Genomic DNA, 17052 nt, shown 5'->3' on the forward strand with positions numbered 1-17052 from the left:
TGTGGGTTTGGCTGCATGCGGGGGTGTTGGGCGCTCCCTGCTGCGCTAAAATTAACATAGAAATTCACTGAAAAAAACAAAGGATACAGGTATGTTATAGTTAGGAAATAGAATTTAAAAAACCTTAGAAATTAACTACAAAAACCAAAGGTTACAGGGACGTTATTGTTCGGTTCAGAATTTTCATACAAAACCGTAGAAATTCAGCAGTTATAGTTAGAGGAATGTCAAGAAACTATAACTCGTGCCCTCGCTCTGCACTACTAATTACCTCACATATTACATCACTCATGACATCTTCTTTGACATCATTCATAATATCAGTGCAATATTTGCTGTAAAATTATTGATGAGAAAACTGTGCGTGGCATGGGTGCGAGTTATAGTTACCTTTTAGCACGAGAATTGCGACTACCGAGGAAATCCTCTGCATTGTCAGAACCAGCCACAAAAATTGCCGCATACTGTATGTGGATACATTCGCTTTACCTCCCACCTTGAATTGTGGTTGCTTTGTAGTCGCAATTCTTGCACCCGGTCATTGGCTGGGCTAGCGCTCTGTATCATAGTTCCCAGATTTCACGTCTCCCGGCGCCGCGATCATGCTTTGAATTACACCACTGCCCAGTATTGATGGTATTTCACACGTTATTCCTTTATTACTATTAATATTCTCAGGCATCATTTTGTAATTTCCTGATGATGATTCCTGCATTACCATCGACTATGCACTGACCCTGTACTTTATAATATATAATTTAATATAGGGCGGAATTGCTGCTATATGTTCATTTGTGACAAAGAGTATTTGCGTCACAGTTCATTGCCCGAGTCTTTTTAGGTCTCGCCTGCCCCAGCGCATGCGCTGGTCTGACGAGACTTATTGAGAGGGCTCCAAAAAGTGCTACCAGGCCAGCCTAGAGCTACATTGCATGTGTGCGGGCGCGCGCACCGCGCTTTACCGCGAATACTTTCACTTTCGCGGCCACTTTGCATAGCCATTAGGTCTCGCTTTTGGGACCTTGTAAGTATTTAGTTATGCAACTGTTGCATGGCTAAACACTTATAAGGTCCCAAAGGCGAGACCTATTGGCTATGCCAGTGCTTGTTATATGATGTTTTCTGCTTCCTGTTCCCACCCACCATTTGACACGTTTGTTAATAAAGGTGATTCTATTTGCTTTCATAGACACTGTGTCTGATTCTGACCATTTCTTTTTATTGAATGTGTGACTGTCGGTCAAAGGGGCCCGTGTTCCTTTAAGCCATTATGTCCCAAGTCCAGTATTCACGTGGTTAGTTTCCCTGATTGCCTCATCCTGCATTAGGTCTTTATTGGGTTGTTTCAAGACCTGACTCCTGCCTTTTGCTGTGCCCTAGACAAAGCTCCAGTGGATCTGCGAGGAGGTGAAGGAACGGGAAGGCAAGGAGAGAAAGGCGCGGCGCCACCTCCAGCAGAGCCGCGAGCAGCTCAAGGAACTCAACATCAACAAGGACTCCGAGCGCCAAGCTCTCTTCGAGCAGATCACCAGGAAGGAGCAGCTTCTGGAGGACCTCCACAGGGAGAAGCGGGGTGAGTCCACGGGCCCCGCCGCAGGGGAGCGGGTAGGGAGATCGCCGTCTTACTCCTCAAGAATAAGCATTGCTATCAGCAACCCACTTTGTGACCAGACTTCGTTTCTACTACTTCTTTTATTTAAATGAACACTTAATTCTGGATTTGTTTGCAGGTCATTTTTTTAAAGAAAAATGTAACGCTAGAGAAGTCATTTATCTCTAAGGCTATAGTCTTTTTTGACATGCAGTACAGTTCTCAGTGTTTCTTTATTTTTCCCTTCATTTTGAGTACAAACGGAGATCTTCACGAGCATTCAGTTTGTGTAAAGGTGATCATTTGTTAGGGGGCAGACTACAGATTTGAAGAACTTTGATTTTGTTTGATATTTTTTTTTCTAATGCTTTTGAGGCAATTGTGAGTACATGGCATACCCGAAATAATAGATATATAATAATCTCAACCAGATTTTGTCTTTGTTAATAAAGGAGAAACCGAGATGAGCTATGTGCTAGCTGGTGCCTTGACTTCTCAGTCATCAGTTACAAGTTAGATCATGAAGTCTTCGAATAGCAAGGATCCAGTGCAGCCCTCCTGTGGCTGGCACTGTGCTACAGTACTGCGGGGAACAGAATGGGGATTGTTTGTTTGAATAATGTGTCTAATTGTAATAGAAAGAGCACAGAGACAGATGTTGCATTGTTTCATTGGTAGTCCCCCAAGATGTCCTTACATTGCCCTTGTAAACTGTCTCTGATGGTGTGAAATTCCTGGGTTTCTTGATACTTTGGAAAGAGACAGACGTGCGAGCATTTAAGGTAAGGAAGACATCCAAGTTTTTTTTTAAAAAAAACCTTCTTACACGGCACCTCCTCCCTCTGCACCTCCTTCCAAAATGTGTCAACAGAAACCGGTGTATGCTCATTTAGCATAGCCCGGCCATGCAGATTTCGATGCAGGGAATTGGAAAGGGTGTACTGCTTTTGACAGAAAGACTAAAACAGCGGTACCTGTAGTGTATTCAGAGAGGCTTCTGAAAATACTAGAAGCTGCAACATGAGCCACAGCAACAATGTAGATCCCACGAGCTTACTTAAATTGTATTATTCTGTTGCGTGATTGTAAGTTTTTCATTTTTGCAGTATTTGTCCCTGCGATGATCATGGCTTTGTATTTTAATGAACTGATTTGGAAATTGCACAACAAGCGAATGAACAATTGTAGAGGGTAGCCTATTCTAAGCCCTTGTTTTGTGAGGCTAGAAGTGCCAAGGTGCTTTCTAGAAGATTTCCATATCCTGAATTTTGATTGACACATACTTTCGATCTACACATTGCAGTGCCAGGATTTAAGGTTCCATAAGAGTCATGAAAGAGAAAGTATTGTCAGACTTGAGAATTTTGGGATCATGTGTAAGCGTTTGACTAGTCTAGGAAGGCTTTCACAATATGTTGACTTGCATCTTTCTACAATGAATGAATAAGGAAGCAGGAATGAACTGCTTGAAAGGGCTCTAGTGGAATTTGTTTTATCTGCCTTTTTCGTTACTTCATCTTTACAGGGGGAGCGATACCTTTACTTTCCTCATGCCTTCTCGCCAGCTGTCATGTAAATCGGTCCCTCCTTTTTCACCCTCTTTTATTGGGCAACAGTTGCCACTCCCATTATCTCACTCGATCACTGATATCCTTTATCCTACTGTCTGTTTATCCTGTGGTATTTCCTGTCTTCCAGCCTTGCCCATTTTAATTCTCCTTTTTCATTGATATTTGTTTTCTTCAATCCCTTCTTATCCATCTGTGCATTATGGTCGTGGTAGACATAAAAGACTAACTAACTAATCTAATTGTTACTTTGGTGTTTTATCTATTCACGCCTGAGTTTAATACCATGTATATAGGCAATCAAATGCTGTTTTGTGTTTCTTTTCTTCTTCAAGTGTAATTTGACAAAACATCAACTTTACTGTTAGAAAAGAAGACCTTTTATAAGAACTAGTCAGTTGTACAAAGATCTGATTTGAACATGTCCCGAGGATGCCCCTTTTATCCTATGTTAGCAGGTCACAATTTGCAAACATCCACTTGTGTGTCCAGATACCTAAAGATGTATCTTGCGTATATGGGATAAATTGTTTGATGATTGTAGGGTTTGAAGTCTCTAATTGTTTGTACCAATTCCCCAGTCTCCCATTTCTTCCTCAAAGTTATCCTCTATTTATGATATTCTGCTTGAGTGGCCCCTAATCAAAAAAAATAACCTGGATACCAACTCCAGTGCTCGCCTTAAGAATCCTAAGCTGTTTCTCGGAAATTTGTAGAAAGGGTGAGTAGGAAAGCTGTGCGTAATTCTGTCTGGCCCTTTAAATGGTGGATGGCTGCTGACTAGTACAATATCAGGGCCCGTGCAACTCCTCCCGACCCTCCAACCCCCAGCTCTTCTCTCTCAAATGTATGAGAAGCAGACTTTGAATTGAGAAATCCTGTAGCAGAAGTAAACTCCTGATGGAGTCGTTTCTCTGGTGTCTGGCTTTGACTTGGAAAACATAATGTCCATCTCATGTTGAAAATGTCTGGAAAAATTACTTTTACCCTGATTTGCTAACAGCTATGAACTTGGTTTATGTCAGCCTCTCATTGCCAGTTGGCATTTGGGCCAGTTGTCAGTCAGAGACTATATTCCCCTTCAGCACAGTTGAGAGCTAGTCTGCACAGTACCTGCTTGAGCTGCTGCTGCTTGCTGTATCAAAGTGGTGCTCTGCTTGTCTTTTCAAGGCTAGGAGTAAGTCTGACTCTACTGGGGCCCTTGACCCTGTGAGGATTGCACTAACAGACCAGAGAAATGTGTTGGGAGTTCCTAACCCTGACCATTAATGAGCAACACGAAGGACCACCTGAAGCCCATCCTCAATGGAATTTTTTGGCTGTAACCATCAGTTCTGAAAGCATAGACATTAAAAGTTCTAGTACTCCTAACTTGATTGGTAGGCTAGACTAGTCTCCTAAATGCTCTGTGTAACTAGATGGTTTTGAGATCCAGTTAGATGCCAGGATATCAGAAAATAACCTAGGGAGCTAAGACTTTGTGAAGTGAACCGATGGTGAGTTTCCCAACAGTTTCCTTTGACTCTGAACATGTTTTTTTGTAGAATAACCTCAGACCACCACCTTGATGGCTTTGAACCCCAACTTACAATGAATGCCAGGTCACTTGAGATCACGCTGGATCTACCTCATCCTCAAGGCACACATTGCCTAAACAGCCTGCTACAGGCTCTTTTTTTCTAAAGCAAGTGAAACCGTTTCTTCCAGAAAGCAACTTCAGGACATCTGTTCAAGCCCGCCCACTCTTGTCTCTGCATGGTGGTAAGGTGCTGCTCGATTTCCTCCCAGGCTCCTCAATGGCATTCATTATGCGCAGCACATGTCTTAGCCGGGGCCTGAAGAAAAGAACATTTCACCTCCATCCTGAAGGAGCTTCATTGGCTCCATTTGCCAACTCGCACCTTCTTCAAAACCAGCTGTAGTATTTACAAAGCCATCACTACCAGCACCACTGCTTTCTCTTGTAGTCAAGCTCACCATCTTTGGTGGTGTACTGCACACCCTCAGCCAGGGTCCAGTCAAACTACAGACTAAGAAGTGTAAACCAGAAAAAACACACAACCTATCTACGTACTCCGGATCTGGAACAGCATTCCTGTATCCATCAGAACTGTCCCAATGCTGCTCCGATTTAGAAAAGAGCCGAGGACGCACCTCTCCGAACACTATATAACAATGCATTAACTGCCCACAAAGCAGCTACCTCTCCTATCACTTGTTGGCTTTATGTTTGTCTTTGACCATTTGGCTCTGTTGCTATTTGAATAGTTTCATGCTATAGCACTACCTCATGCAATACAATACTGCTATAGAATTGTCTTGAATAGTTAATGCAGTACTGAAGCGTACAGTTAATTATTGGTCCTCCAACTGTTGTGAAAGACAGGATGATGATTTTTCTAGGATCCTGCCAGCAAACAAGTGCATCTTGAACGCAATTTTAAATACATGCAAGGATGTTCGGTGCCTCAAAGGTATCTGAAAGAGACACGTTAGTGATAGATTCCTTACCTTAGAATATCCCAGGCGTCAGACTGGATCTGGAAGGCTTTCGTCAGCAGTACCCCTGCGCGTCAATAGGCGTCGTCGTACGGCTTTGTGTGCGTCGCTGGCGTCTTATTCGCCGAGATGACATCACTGGAGCTACTTAGAAGCGCCCACGCACGCTGACGTCAGTTCTTTCTTTTTCCACGCCAGAAAACGCAGATCCGGAGATAGCGGTACCCGGTCACTTGTTGACTAAGTATTTGTTTGTTATAATTTGTAAGTAAACTTACCCCTGGTGCATAGGGATGCCCGGTTTCAAGCTTTGCAGGGCCTGTCCGCGGACGATGTCGCTGACGGACCCGCACCATGAGTGTCTCTTCTGCCTGGGGTGTGACCACGACACCGAGTCGTGCCCCCACTGCCGGGCCATGGCCCCGAAAACTTTGTGGGAGCGGAAGTGGCTGGAGGCCCAGGAGTCGGCCCCACGTCGTTCCATGTCCCGGCCCGTGGGAGGTCGAGGGTCCGGTCGCAGAGCAAGCACCATCATTCAAAGTCTTCGCACCCTGAGTCAGGTAAGGCGAAGCACAAGAAGTCGAAGAAGCGTCGCCGCTCTTCGTCCTCCCCTCGCTAGTCGCGGGACGCGGCTGAGGGGCCAGGTGGCACCGCCCCTGCGGCTCCAACGGAGCCTGAGCAGTTTTTTTTTTTTAAATCTGTTTATTATTTGAAATACAGTACATCTCACCTTCATCTGTGAGCAGCATACAGACAAACAAAACAGAGTAACAACATTACAGTTCCGGGCAAGTTCACAGGACATATAGTGCACTTCTGAAACACAGCGAGCGTCCTGCTGCGGACGTGCAGTAGCGACAGTCTTGTAGCAACCACCTGAGCAGTGTACCTGGCTACAAAAGGAAAAGATTCAATCAGCATCATTCGGTGTCGCCTCAGCAAGAAAGCGTCTAAGCGGTTCCCAGATATCCTTCGGTTTGGAAGAGGTGGGTAGCTCCTCTGCGTACAGTTCTAAGTTTTCCCTACAATATACCATGTCCGACAACCATCGACTTACTTTTGGTTTAGCTGCGCTGTCCCACGTAAACAGAGTGCGCCGCTTGGCCAGCAGAAGAGCAACCCTCACGAACCTGCCCACCACACCCTTCAGTTGAGGCACAGAGGTCAGCAGGCACACCGCAGGCACACAGGAAAGCACCGCCCCCGTCATTTTGTGAATGTGTCGTAGCACCTCTTCCCAGTACCCAAACACCGGCACACAGCTCCACGCAAGATGCAGAAAGTCCGCAGCCTCCTGCCCACACCGCCTGCATCTATCCGACTCCCTCAACCCCATTCTGTGCAGCCTGGACGGGGTATAGTATATTTGATGCAAGTATTTGAAGTGGATAATACGCAGGTTACCATTTGGGGAGAGGCGGCCCCTCAGTTGACAAATCCGCTCCCAGTCCTCACCCGTGATCTGGGGGTCTAGTACATCATTCCACTTTGCTAAACTACCATCAGGACCACCAACCGTCTCCTCCTGCACGGCCCTGTATAATTTTGTGATTAGTTTCTTCCTGGACGGAGCCACCAGCATCAGCTGCAGTGCCTTAAGAGCGGGGGGTTCAGCAGGGAAACAGGGGTAGTGAGCTTTCATGGCCCGTTTTAGACGGTAGCAGGTATACACAAACAAGGGTGTGGGATTCTGTATATATGCCAAATCGCTCTGTTCTAGATAGCGGCCCCGTGTATACAGGTCTTGCATATGAGTTATACCCGCTTCTTTAAGCGATGTCAGAGGGCCCACCTCCTGTGCGACCGACAGGGCCGCGTGGTGTGCCAATGGCAGTGCCGGCGCATATAGCGGCAGTCTTTGCGTTCTACGTCCAATCGCCTGCCAGGCCTCAATAGTCATATCCACTGTATTGATTTCGGTGCGTGGCGTGTGTCGGACAGTGTGTGTTAGTATACCTCTAAGTGGGATGGGATGGGCGTCCCCATCCTCCACCGCCACGTGTGGGACGAAATTATGCGGTCTGTACCAAAAGTACGCATACTGCGCCTGTGCGCATAGATAATACACATAAAAGTCCGGCGCCGCGAAGCCCCCCCTGTCGTACGACAGGGTCAACGTTTTCCAGCTAATCCTAGGGTGTCTTCCCCCCCAAATCAAGCGCAATAGCTGGGTGCGTAGCGTTTTAAAAAATTGTTGGGTCAGCCTAATCGGTATGTTGCAATATAAATATAGAAAGCGTGGGAGGACAACCATTTTTATCACAGCGATGCGATCCGCCAGGGACAAGGGGAGGCGCAGCCATCCGTCCACCTGCCGCACCAGCGCGTCATACGCCCTACCATAATTTTCCCTGATCACCACCTCGGGATCACGGTGGACCCACACCCCGAGATATTTCACTGGTTCCGTCGTCCAAATCAAGGGGTATTCCATGTGGGGATGGGACGTTATCATCGTAAGTGGTATGACAACCGACTTGTCCCAATTAATAGCAAGCCCGGAGTACCGACCAAATTTAATATATTCCCGGAGGACCAGAGATAAGTGGGTCTGAGGATCTCTAATGAACAAAACCATGTCGTCAGCGTACATCGAAATGCCCACCGGCCGGTGATTAAAATTGAGGGCGGATGCCCTATGACATTGCCGAATCTTGCAAGCCAGCGGCTCGAGGGCCAGGGCGAATAGCAGCGGGGACAGCGGGCACCCCTGCCTTGTACCCCGAGCAATCTGAAACGGCTTTGACGTGTGGCTACCCACGCGCACTACAGCCGATATGTCAGTATATAGAAGCTGAATCCACCGTATCATGACCTCCGGGAAACCAGTCTTACGTAATATGTAAAACATATAGTGCCATTCTACGGAATCGAAGGCCTTAGCCGCATCCAGCATGACAGCGGCCGCCGGCAGTTCAGGATTAAGTATATGAAGCATGGAGAAAATGGTCCGTAGATTGTGGGAAGTGGACCTTTCCGGTATAAACCCGGACTGATCGGGGAGCACCAGACAGGTCATCAGCGGCTGCAGTTTTGTGGCTAGAATCTTAGCCAGTATTTTTGCATCCAGATTGATCAGCGAGAGGGGACGATATGAGTCGCAACTGGAGGGTGGTTTATCCTTTTTGAGGAGGGTTATGATCATGGCTTGCCTCAAAGACGGAGGTAAGATGCCAGCCTCATGCGCCTCAGCGTACAGTTCCAAAATATGTGGGGCAAGCAGATCAATGTACGCCTTGTAAAATTCGGCCGTTAGGCCATCAGGCCCAGGAGCCTTATTGTTGGGAAGGGAATTAATGGCGTCACGGACATTGTTCACATCTATAGGCATGGATAGGTATTCCCTATGTGAGTCGGAGAGCCACGCACACGCTATGTCCGATAAGTAGTCTCTCAAATCCTCCCCATCCACCGCCCCCTGTGTGGTGTACAGTGTCTGATAGCAGTCCTTAAATTGTTCCACTATAGCCTGCGGCAGGAAGTGCTCCGTCCCAGCAGCATCAACAATCTTGTCAATCTGCTGGTGATGTGCTCGAAACTGTAATTTAGCAGCCAGATTTCTGCTGGGCCGTCCTCCCTCCCCATATGCTCGAGCCACATGCCATTTCCCCCTGTATTTAACTTCTGTATCTGCCAGTTTGTCATATTCCGTGAGCAATTCTTGTATGCGCGCCAGTGTCGCGGTAGACGGCGCTGCGTAGTATTCCCGCTCCAACCCCTCCAAAGCAGTCTCAGTTTTAGCAAGCTGCCCCCGAATATCTTTCAGAATACCTGCGGTGGTGCTAATGCAGACCCCTCGAATCGTTACCTTGAACGCCTCCCAAAGAGACGCCTGGCTAGTCACAGAGCCTGTGTTGTCAGCGAAATAGTTCACGATGGCCTCTCTAATGGTGTCTGTGTATAAAGGATCCCGCAGCGCCTCCGCTCGAAAGCGCCACGTGAAGGGGCGGCGTGGGTTAGTAGGGATGCGCAGATGTAAATATACAGGGCTATGGTCCGAAAGCGTGCGCGGCAGGTTGCTGACGCCGACCACCCATCTGTTTGTTTCCTCACTCAACAGCCAGTAGTCCAGCCGGGACCAACTATTGTGGGCAGGTGTGATGTGCGTACCCATGCAAGCCCTTTCATTCCTCAACCGCCAGACATCCACCAGTCCCATCTCCACCATTGCATCACGGACACACTGAGCCACTTTAAGTGTACGGGCACCCGTTGGATTAGATTTGTCAACCTGTGGATTGAGATGTGTATTGAGGTCGCCCCCCCAGAGCACCGCAGCGTCTGGCCAGGAGCGCACCCTAGCAAGCATCTGCGTAAAGGGGAGTGGGTCATCCACTACTGGACCATATATATTCAGAATCGTAACATAAGTCATGCCCAGCTTACCCTGCACCGCCGCCCAGCGCCCTTCTGAATCCGTAGCGGTGCGCGTAGGCAGGAATGGGACACCCTTTTTGACCAGTGTAATCACTCCTCGCGCATAAGCTGAGTAGGAGGAAGCGAGCCGAAACCCCGCCCACCTATGAGCCATCGCAGCCTCAGTGTGTTTAGTGAGATGCGTCTCCTGTAGTAGCGCAATCTGTACATCATGCCTATCTAAGTAGTGTAATACGTGACGTATTTTTTGGGGGGTATTAAGCCCGCGGACATTCCAAGTCAAACAGCGGCATTCGTCACCCATTTTCTGTATGTGATGGCACCTCTCCGGAGCCGACTGCCACCCCACTCCCCGCAGTGCAACACGCAGCTCGCCTCATCTTCCCAGCATGCACTCCAATCCGTGTCCCCAATCACATCCGGAACTGTATCGAACCCCCACCCCCCACCCACTTCAGCAACCCAACCTTGCCAAAGACAGAGCCCCATACTGTACAAAATAACACAAAAACAAAACCAACAAGCATTTACAATGCAATGGTCTCGGCATTGGTAAAGTTAGAGCTATTGGCATTGCTCATGACATTATTTTTGTATGTTTTTGTTTTTAAAACATTTAAAGAAACGGCATTGTCATGAGCACTGCCAATAGCTCTAACTTTAACAATGCCGAGACCATTGCATTGTAATGCTTGTTGTTAAGCCCTGACAGCGAACACCGACAGATGCAAAGTGTAGCCCACATAAGATCTATGCAGGCGGGCAACTAGAGCCACATTTCGGGGGGGGGGGGCTGAAAAAGATTTCGGGGGGGCGGGGGGGGGGGCTACGTCTTCCAGCCATAGGCAGAGTGGCTGTAAAAAGGGGCAGCCTTCGAGCCGAGACCTAAAAAGCCTGCCGAAGTCAAGCACCTGTCTGTGTCTGCCCTGCCTCGACTGCTGAAATTGAGAGCCTGTCGTGCAGGTTTTTAACACAGATCCCAGAACAGTAGTCCTGCCTCATCAAAGCTGCTGCAGGAACGAGTTCACCAAACACAACCACCAGCGTCGCCCAGCAAGTAAAGTGGGCCTTAGCCATGAGACAGTTAAACGACTGCATGCCCAGATATATATCCACCGCTAAAACACTTGACTTTTGCCCATATGGCAAGAACTGTTGAGTTCCTCCAAGCGTTAGCCAGTAGGGAAATGCAGAGTAGAATGCACGTGTACGTGTACGATGCAACGTAGTCATTAAGAGAACTCAAGAACAGGGAAGAGAGAGCTGTCACAGAGGAGTTTGCAAAGAAGTTTGTTACCGTTCAGCTAAAATTTTACTGCCCGTTCGGTCACACATTCACTTACCTTACACTAGCAGCTACTCACGTTTAATCCGCTTGAAAATGTAATAGTTCCCAATTTCCCACCAGCTAGCGGACTGTTTATAGTAACCTCAGAGGCACGTGCGTACTTCAAAGCCAATAAGCACATTCGAATTCTGTGCAGCTGCGTAGGATTGGATGAGGTGCCGAAAATGCTCCAATCTTGTGTCACTTTACAGATTAAGAGTCTTTTCCACTCTCAGACGACTGCCAGTATACATTCAGGCGTGGGATTGGCTGTCATGTGATTCGGAAGTAGCGCATCGGTGGACGAATTTTTATTCCCGCGGAGCGCAAAGTGAGCAAGTCGAAATATAATGTCAATGCTTCTGTTTAGGGGGCGATCCTCATCTCGGACTGCATAACTTGAGGTTTACGTAGCACCCCAAGAAATTCAGCTGATGGAGGAGGAAGCGCCCTCACTGCGGGTCACAAGGAGCACCCCAAAGCCCCTTGCTGATGGGGAGATCAGCAATTCGAGGCCCACAACTCGAAGTAAGAATAGCGCCCTTCAACCACCATGCTTGCTCAGACCAACAAGCACACCACCGCCTTTCTCCGAGGCAATGTATGCAGCCCAAATTGAATGTCCCTTTCTCATCGCGCATTTCCATATGTAATGGCGATTCACTGCTCTTGGTAAAAGCAGCTGGTTCTGGTAATCCTTCCACCACTTTCCAAAAGTGCCAGAGGCAGACCGTCTCGCTGAGCCATTCTTGGTTATTCAGCGAGTCCGATAAATTTTTTCAATAATTCTTCCATCAGCCAGATTATTCTTAAATGCATGGTGACAAAAGCTCAGATAACATTCTTGCGCTTCTCTTGTTAAGCCATGGCATTATTTTGTGCGCTTCTTGAGCTATGCAGGGTGTGAGCATCTTGAAGAGCATCCCCGGCTCTACCCCTCCCCCAATGGCCGCTCTATGACTTAGAATGAGAAACCGTAAGAATCGTATCCAAGCCTCTTGTCACCATGCATTTAAGAATAATCAGGCTGACGGAAGAAATGTTGCAAACATGTATTAGACTAGCAGAGTACCGAAGAATGACTCAGCGAGCTGGTCTCCATTTGACCGTTTTGGAAAGTTAGATAAGGGATTAGCAGAAAGGAGCTGCATTTACCCGTTTGGGATTTCTGAGAGCCAAGGAGATACAGCGGCCCCAGCTCTACCCTGCCCCCTCCTCCAAAGGCCTCGCCCGCACAGCCTGAGAGGCCACAACGGAGGAGCAGAGCGGCCTCTAGCAACTGTCTGGGACAGGAAAGCAATGCAAAGTTGAATTGTAAACTCCACGTCTGCCACAGAAAATAAATGCATTTAACCTGTGAGGTGCGCTGGGGTGAAGTCACCATAATTAACCAATACAGGGTTGAAAATGTAAAAGCAGAGTCTGAGACAGGAAAGCAATGGCTCCTTAAAAGGTAAGCGCGAGGTATCTCAAATAAGGCTACATCCTAAAACAAGCCTTCGATTATTAGCCTCCTGCTTGGTTTTATTACAAAGCCTAATGCAAGTTGGAAGATTGCCTGACACGAAGTTTGGAAGTGGAAGTGAAATAGCTTCTTTGAGTCAGACGACATTCTGTGGCATCACATTCAGGAAAATATAGAGTATTTTGTCTTCAACATTGAGAGTCTGGGGAAGGGAGCAACATTGCACTGTATCGCGTCTATAACCAATTATGTAAACACGGGAGAGAGTGGTTTCAGATGGCTGTGTGAAGGAAAACGAGCTATAGGAGGAGAAGTCAAAGAAACTGTGCAAAATTAAATATGCTGCATACATCAATATAATTTACTCTTCCCTAACACGCCTACTTTGTGACCCTTAGCAGACATGCCAGCCCTCCCGATTCAGGCGGGAGACTACCGATTTCAAGGCTAGTCTCCCGCCTCCCGATTCAAGCTCCAGAAACCCGATTCCTCGGGGTTTCAGCTGACAGGGATTGGTATTGTGTAACGCGCTAATTCTTCCAGCAATAGTGGCGATGCAGGGGCTCTAGGAGGGGTGAAAATCCAACAAAGCCCCATTAACAAGGGAATGGTCTTTTAAAGACCTATGAAGTACTGGGGGGCGGCTGTGTGGGTGCCCGGGAAGTTGTTTCAGCCCGAGGTGCCACACACGAGGGACGGGGGGGGGGGGGGGGGGGGGGAGGGTTGGTGTATGCGCTGCCAGCAACCTGCCAGGCCAGTGCACAACACTTGCATCGCCCTCTCTCTGCCTGCCATTACGCTCCATGCTTCTGAAAGGTAAGACAAAAACGTGCATTTGCGTTTCAAATGTCCGATCCTGCAGCCGCACACTTCCAAAGCCCATACAGGACAGTAACCCGATTCACGGCCCCATTCTCCCGATTTTTTCCAACAATTCTCCCACTTTGCTCTTCTGAAATGTTGGCATGTATGCCTTAGTGTGTCCTTAACATGCGCCGATGTGTTCGATTTTCCGTGACTGCGCATGCTGTCCCCTTAACTGCTGCGTGATAACAAGTGTAAATGGTTTGCTTTGGAAACCTTGGGAATGGTTGTGCTTGGGCATTAGCAAACAAATATATTTGTTGTGCGCCTTAGTAAATAAAATTACATAACCAGAACATTACAACCGCTGTTACCTGCATTGGACTTAGCTAGCAGGATCCCTGCCACCATATATTTCACTTTATAAATCTATTGTTATGATCCAATGGTGCTTGGCTATAGGTCAGTAAGTAACTAGACACTGCTCCTTTCTGTTCCTCGCTCTGTTTGGTGTTGTGAAACTGAAAGCGCCATGAAGTCTAACAAATCACAGCATGTGGTTACGAACAGAGCAATTGGCTTTTAACTGCTAATTCCTCACTAACGTAACCAGCTCTATTGTACAGCGCTCTGACACCTTTGGGTAATGTACGCGCTTTATAAAAATGCACTGAATAAATAAAATAAATAAATTAAATGGTGACATAGATCACATAGATTGTATTAGTAACTTCTGCTTTCAAATCGGCTGTGTGTTGTTGCTGCTACTGCAAAGTGACGCACACAAGTTTCAGCAATGGAGAGCTGGTCTCTGCCAGCCCAAAGAGCCTGCACGGATGGATGCCTGTTGCACGAAGCAGCCCCAAGAGCTGTGGGTCGCTTGGGAGGGATGTCAGAAGGTGACGTAGCAGAGGACAGGAATCATGACTTGCCTCCTCAGCACTTAGGTGGGGCAGGGGGGGCTAAGGCTCGGCTGGACAGGGAGCGCAGATCAGGTTATTATATTGATCGAACATATTTCCCCAAAATAATTAATTAAGATGTCGGCTGTCGACATCTCTCGGGCCCCGCTGTATTTATATAGTACGGCTCATACCGGAGATGCTGGTGTGCTTCGAGGACGGGGCCAGCGCTGTGCATAGTGATGTGAGGCGCTGTGAAGTGGTGCTGCGTGGCACTCTGACAGCGCTCCAGCACAGCCAAAAAACAACCTTTGAAAGCCTGCTAGCTCACCGGCACAGCGACACCAAATGCTACTGCGGGAAGATTGAGGAAAAGTGTTATTCCAAAGCAATCTAGTGGAAGAAGTAATTCTGTCTGGACTGCTGCAGGCCTGTGGGAGGGACGAGTCACATTTCGGCTTATTGCCCCGACCATATTTGTCCAAACATGACCCCGTAGAACCAGGGCCCCTGCCCTGTGGCCCCTGCCCTGCAGCCCGAGGCTTTCTAAGTGTGAATTCTCGTCTTGCCTCGAGCTTCCTACGAAAAGTGATGTGGCAACGAAGTTTAAACTGGGGCGTGTTTATCCGTCTTGGAAATTCCAGTTAACCATTTACAAATGGTTTTCTTTAGACTCAGTTCCCGGAGTGTGGGGTTTCGGACAGAATGTTGCAGTTGCATCTTACATTTGTGTGGTATAAATGGCTGGTTTGTGCTTCAGATTTCATTTTAATTTAAGCAGCAGAGCCGCCGATGCATCTTTGCAGCTGATTATAAATCTCCTCTTTCTAAAAGTCCATTTCAGGCAAATGCGCCGACCACTCAGAACCCCCCTGTAGCTGGCCCGCTGCAGCGCCACCTGGGAGGCAATGTTCATATGGTGTAGAAAAGGAGGACAGACTCACAGGGTGGGGGTGGAGCCAAGCACACGTCTCTAGCTTGAGTGTTACCTTCATTTTGTTTGAATTCACCAAATCCAAGAGTGTCACCGAAAGATGGTTTACACGTAGTCACAGTCGGTGAGTGCCACTGACACCAGGCCCTGTAGTATGCCCCCAGGACTTCACCGGACCACTCACTTTAACCACCCCAGGGCAGAGTCCTTGCTCCGCTCACTTCAACCACCCCAGCAGCCCCGCTGCCTCACTCTGTGTAACCACCCCAGGCAGCCTCACTGCCCCACTCACTGTAACCACCCCAGGGCAGAGTCCTTGCTCCACTCAGTTCAACCACCCGAGCAGCCTCGCTGGCTCACCATGTGTAACCACCCCAGGCAACCTCACTGCCTCACTCACTGTAACCTCCCCAGGGCAAGTCTCACTGCCCCACTCACTTCAACCACCTCAGGGCAGTCTCTGTGTAACCACTCCAGGACACCCTTACTCAGTGTAGCACATTCCTGGCTTCTGAGCCGAGACGCTCATAAATAAGCGGTTGTCGCTCCCGGGACTGTAAACAAGCCCCGCCCCATCAGAGGGAGCTCCCTGGGCGTGAAATCGCTTAACCTGGCGGGGAGGTCTCCCCCCGTGAGCCGCATTCTCCCTCGATGGTTGCTCGGCAGAAGGGATTAGCGCAGACAATCGATATTGGGCTGGCCCGGGACAATAATACATCAGTAATTTAGCGTTTTATCCAAATTAAGCGGGCATAGTCGGCCGCCAGAACGGCTCAGTGAGTTAAACGCTCGCCGCTGACACTTACCGTCATCATTAAGTTAAGAGTTCACATTCCTTAAAGACTGGCTCTGCCTTGCATCCTTCTGTGGTCGATAAAGTGAGTGCCACTGCTTGGGCAAAAGTAACCCTTATTGTTAGAAGTGTAGTGCGAGGACTGTATGAAAGTACCGTACCGTTGTTGTAGTTTTAAGCGGAAGAAACATCGCCTTTCCCTCGTGCGGAACATGCCTTATTCGTGCGTTTCTAAAACCCCTCGAAGGACAGGGCATCGGGTACATGGAGTTGAAACTAAGCAAGTATTGCTTCGGTGAAGGAGTTGTGTTACCGCCGTGTCCGGTGAACTCGGGTCCAGAACGAGAAAACAGAATATTTACCGATCGTGCAGGTGAGCGGCAGAGGGAGCCGAGAGCAGGGGGAGAAGACAGGCACACCACCGCCTTTCTCCGAGGTCAAGAAGAAATGCCTCGGAGAAAGGCAGTGGCATTTTCGGATTCGGGGGGCGTGTTTGTCTTTTCTCTCCTCCAGCCATTGGCTGGAGGAGAGAATGCGAAAAGTTGCAAAAAACACGCCCCCCGATCCGAAAAGGACGGGGCATAATCGGAGTGACTGGACCTCTTCTCCAGTGGCTGGCCAGCATTTAAGAGGCCAGCCAATGGAGAACAGGAGAGAAGAGGGGCGGGTGCAAGCCCCTCTTCTCAAAGACATTAGCCCCTCTTCTCAAAGACATTAAATCTCCGGACTTCCGGTCTGCCGACCGGATGGTCCCGAGACCTAAAAACAAACCTACAATATAGCAATGGTAGA

The 17052-nt window shown here is 48.2% G+C and overlaps 1 protein-coding gene across 2 annotated transcripts in view; it reads left to right on the forward strand.

The window, feature by feature from the left end:
* Window positions 1–17052, forward strand: part of CEP128 (centrosomal protein 128) — an 860263-nt gene that overhangs the window by 413262 nt on the left and 429949 nt on the right. For both annotated transcript variants that reach the window (XM_085626613.1, XM_085626612.1), the window contains exon 18: window positions 1381–1573. In XM_085626613.1, coding sequence (XP_085482739.1) covers window positions 1381–1573 — 193 coding nt within the window. The remainder of the gene's footprint in view (window positions 1–1380; window positions 1574–17052) is intronic.

The sequence above is a fragment of the Triturus cristatus genome, chromosome 9 (assembly GCF_964204655.1).
Source record: "Triturus cristatus chromosome 9, aTriCri1.1, whole genome shotgun sequence".
NCBI classification, from domain to species: Eukaryota; Metazoa; Chordata; class Amphibia; order Caudata; family Salamandridae; genus Triturus; species Triturus cristatus.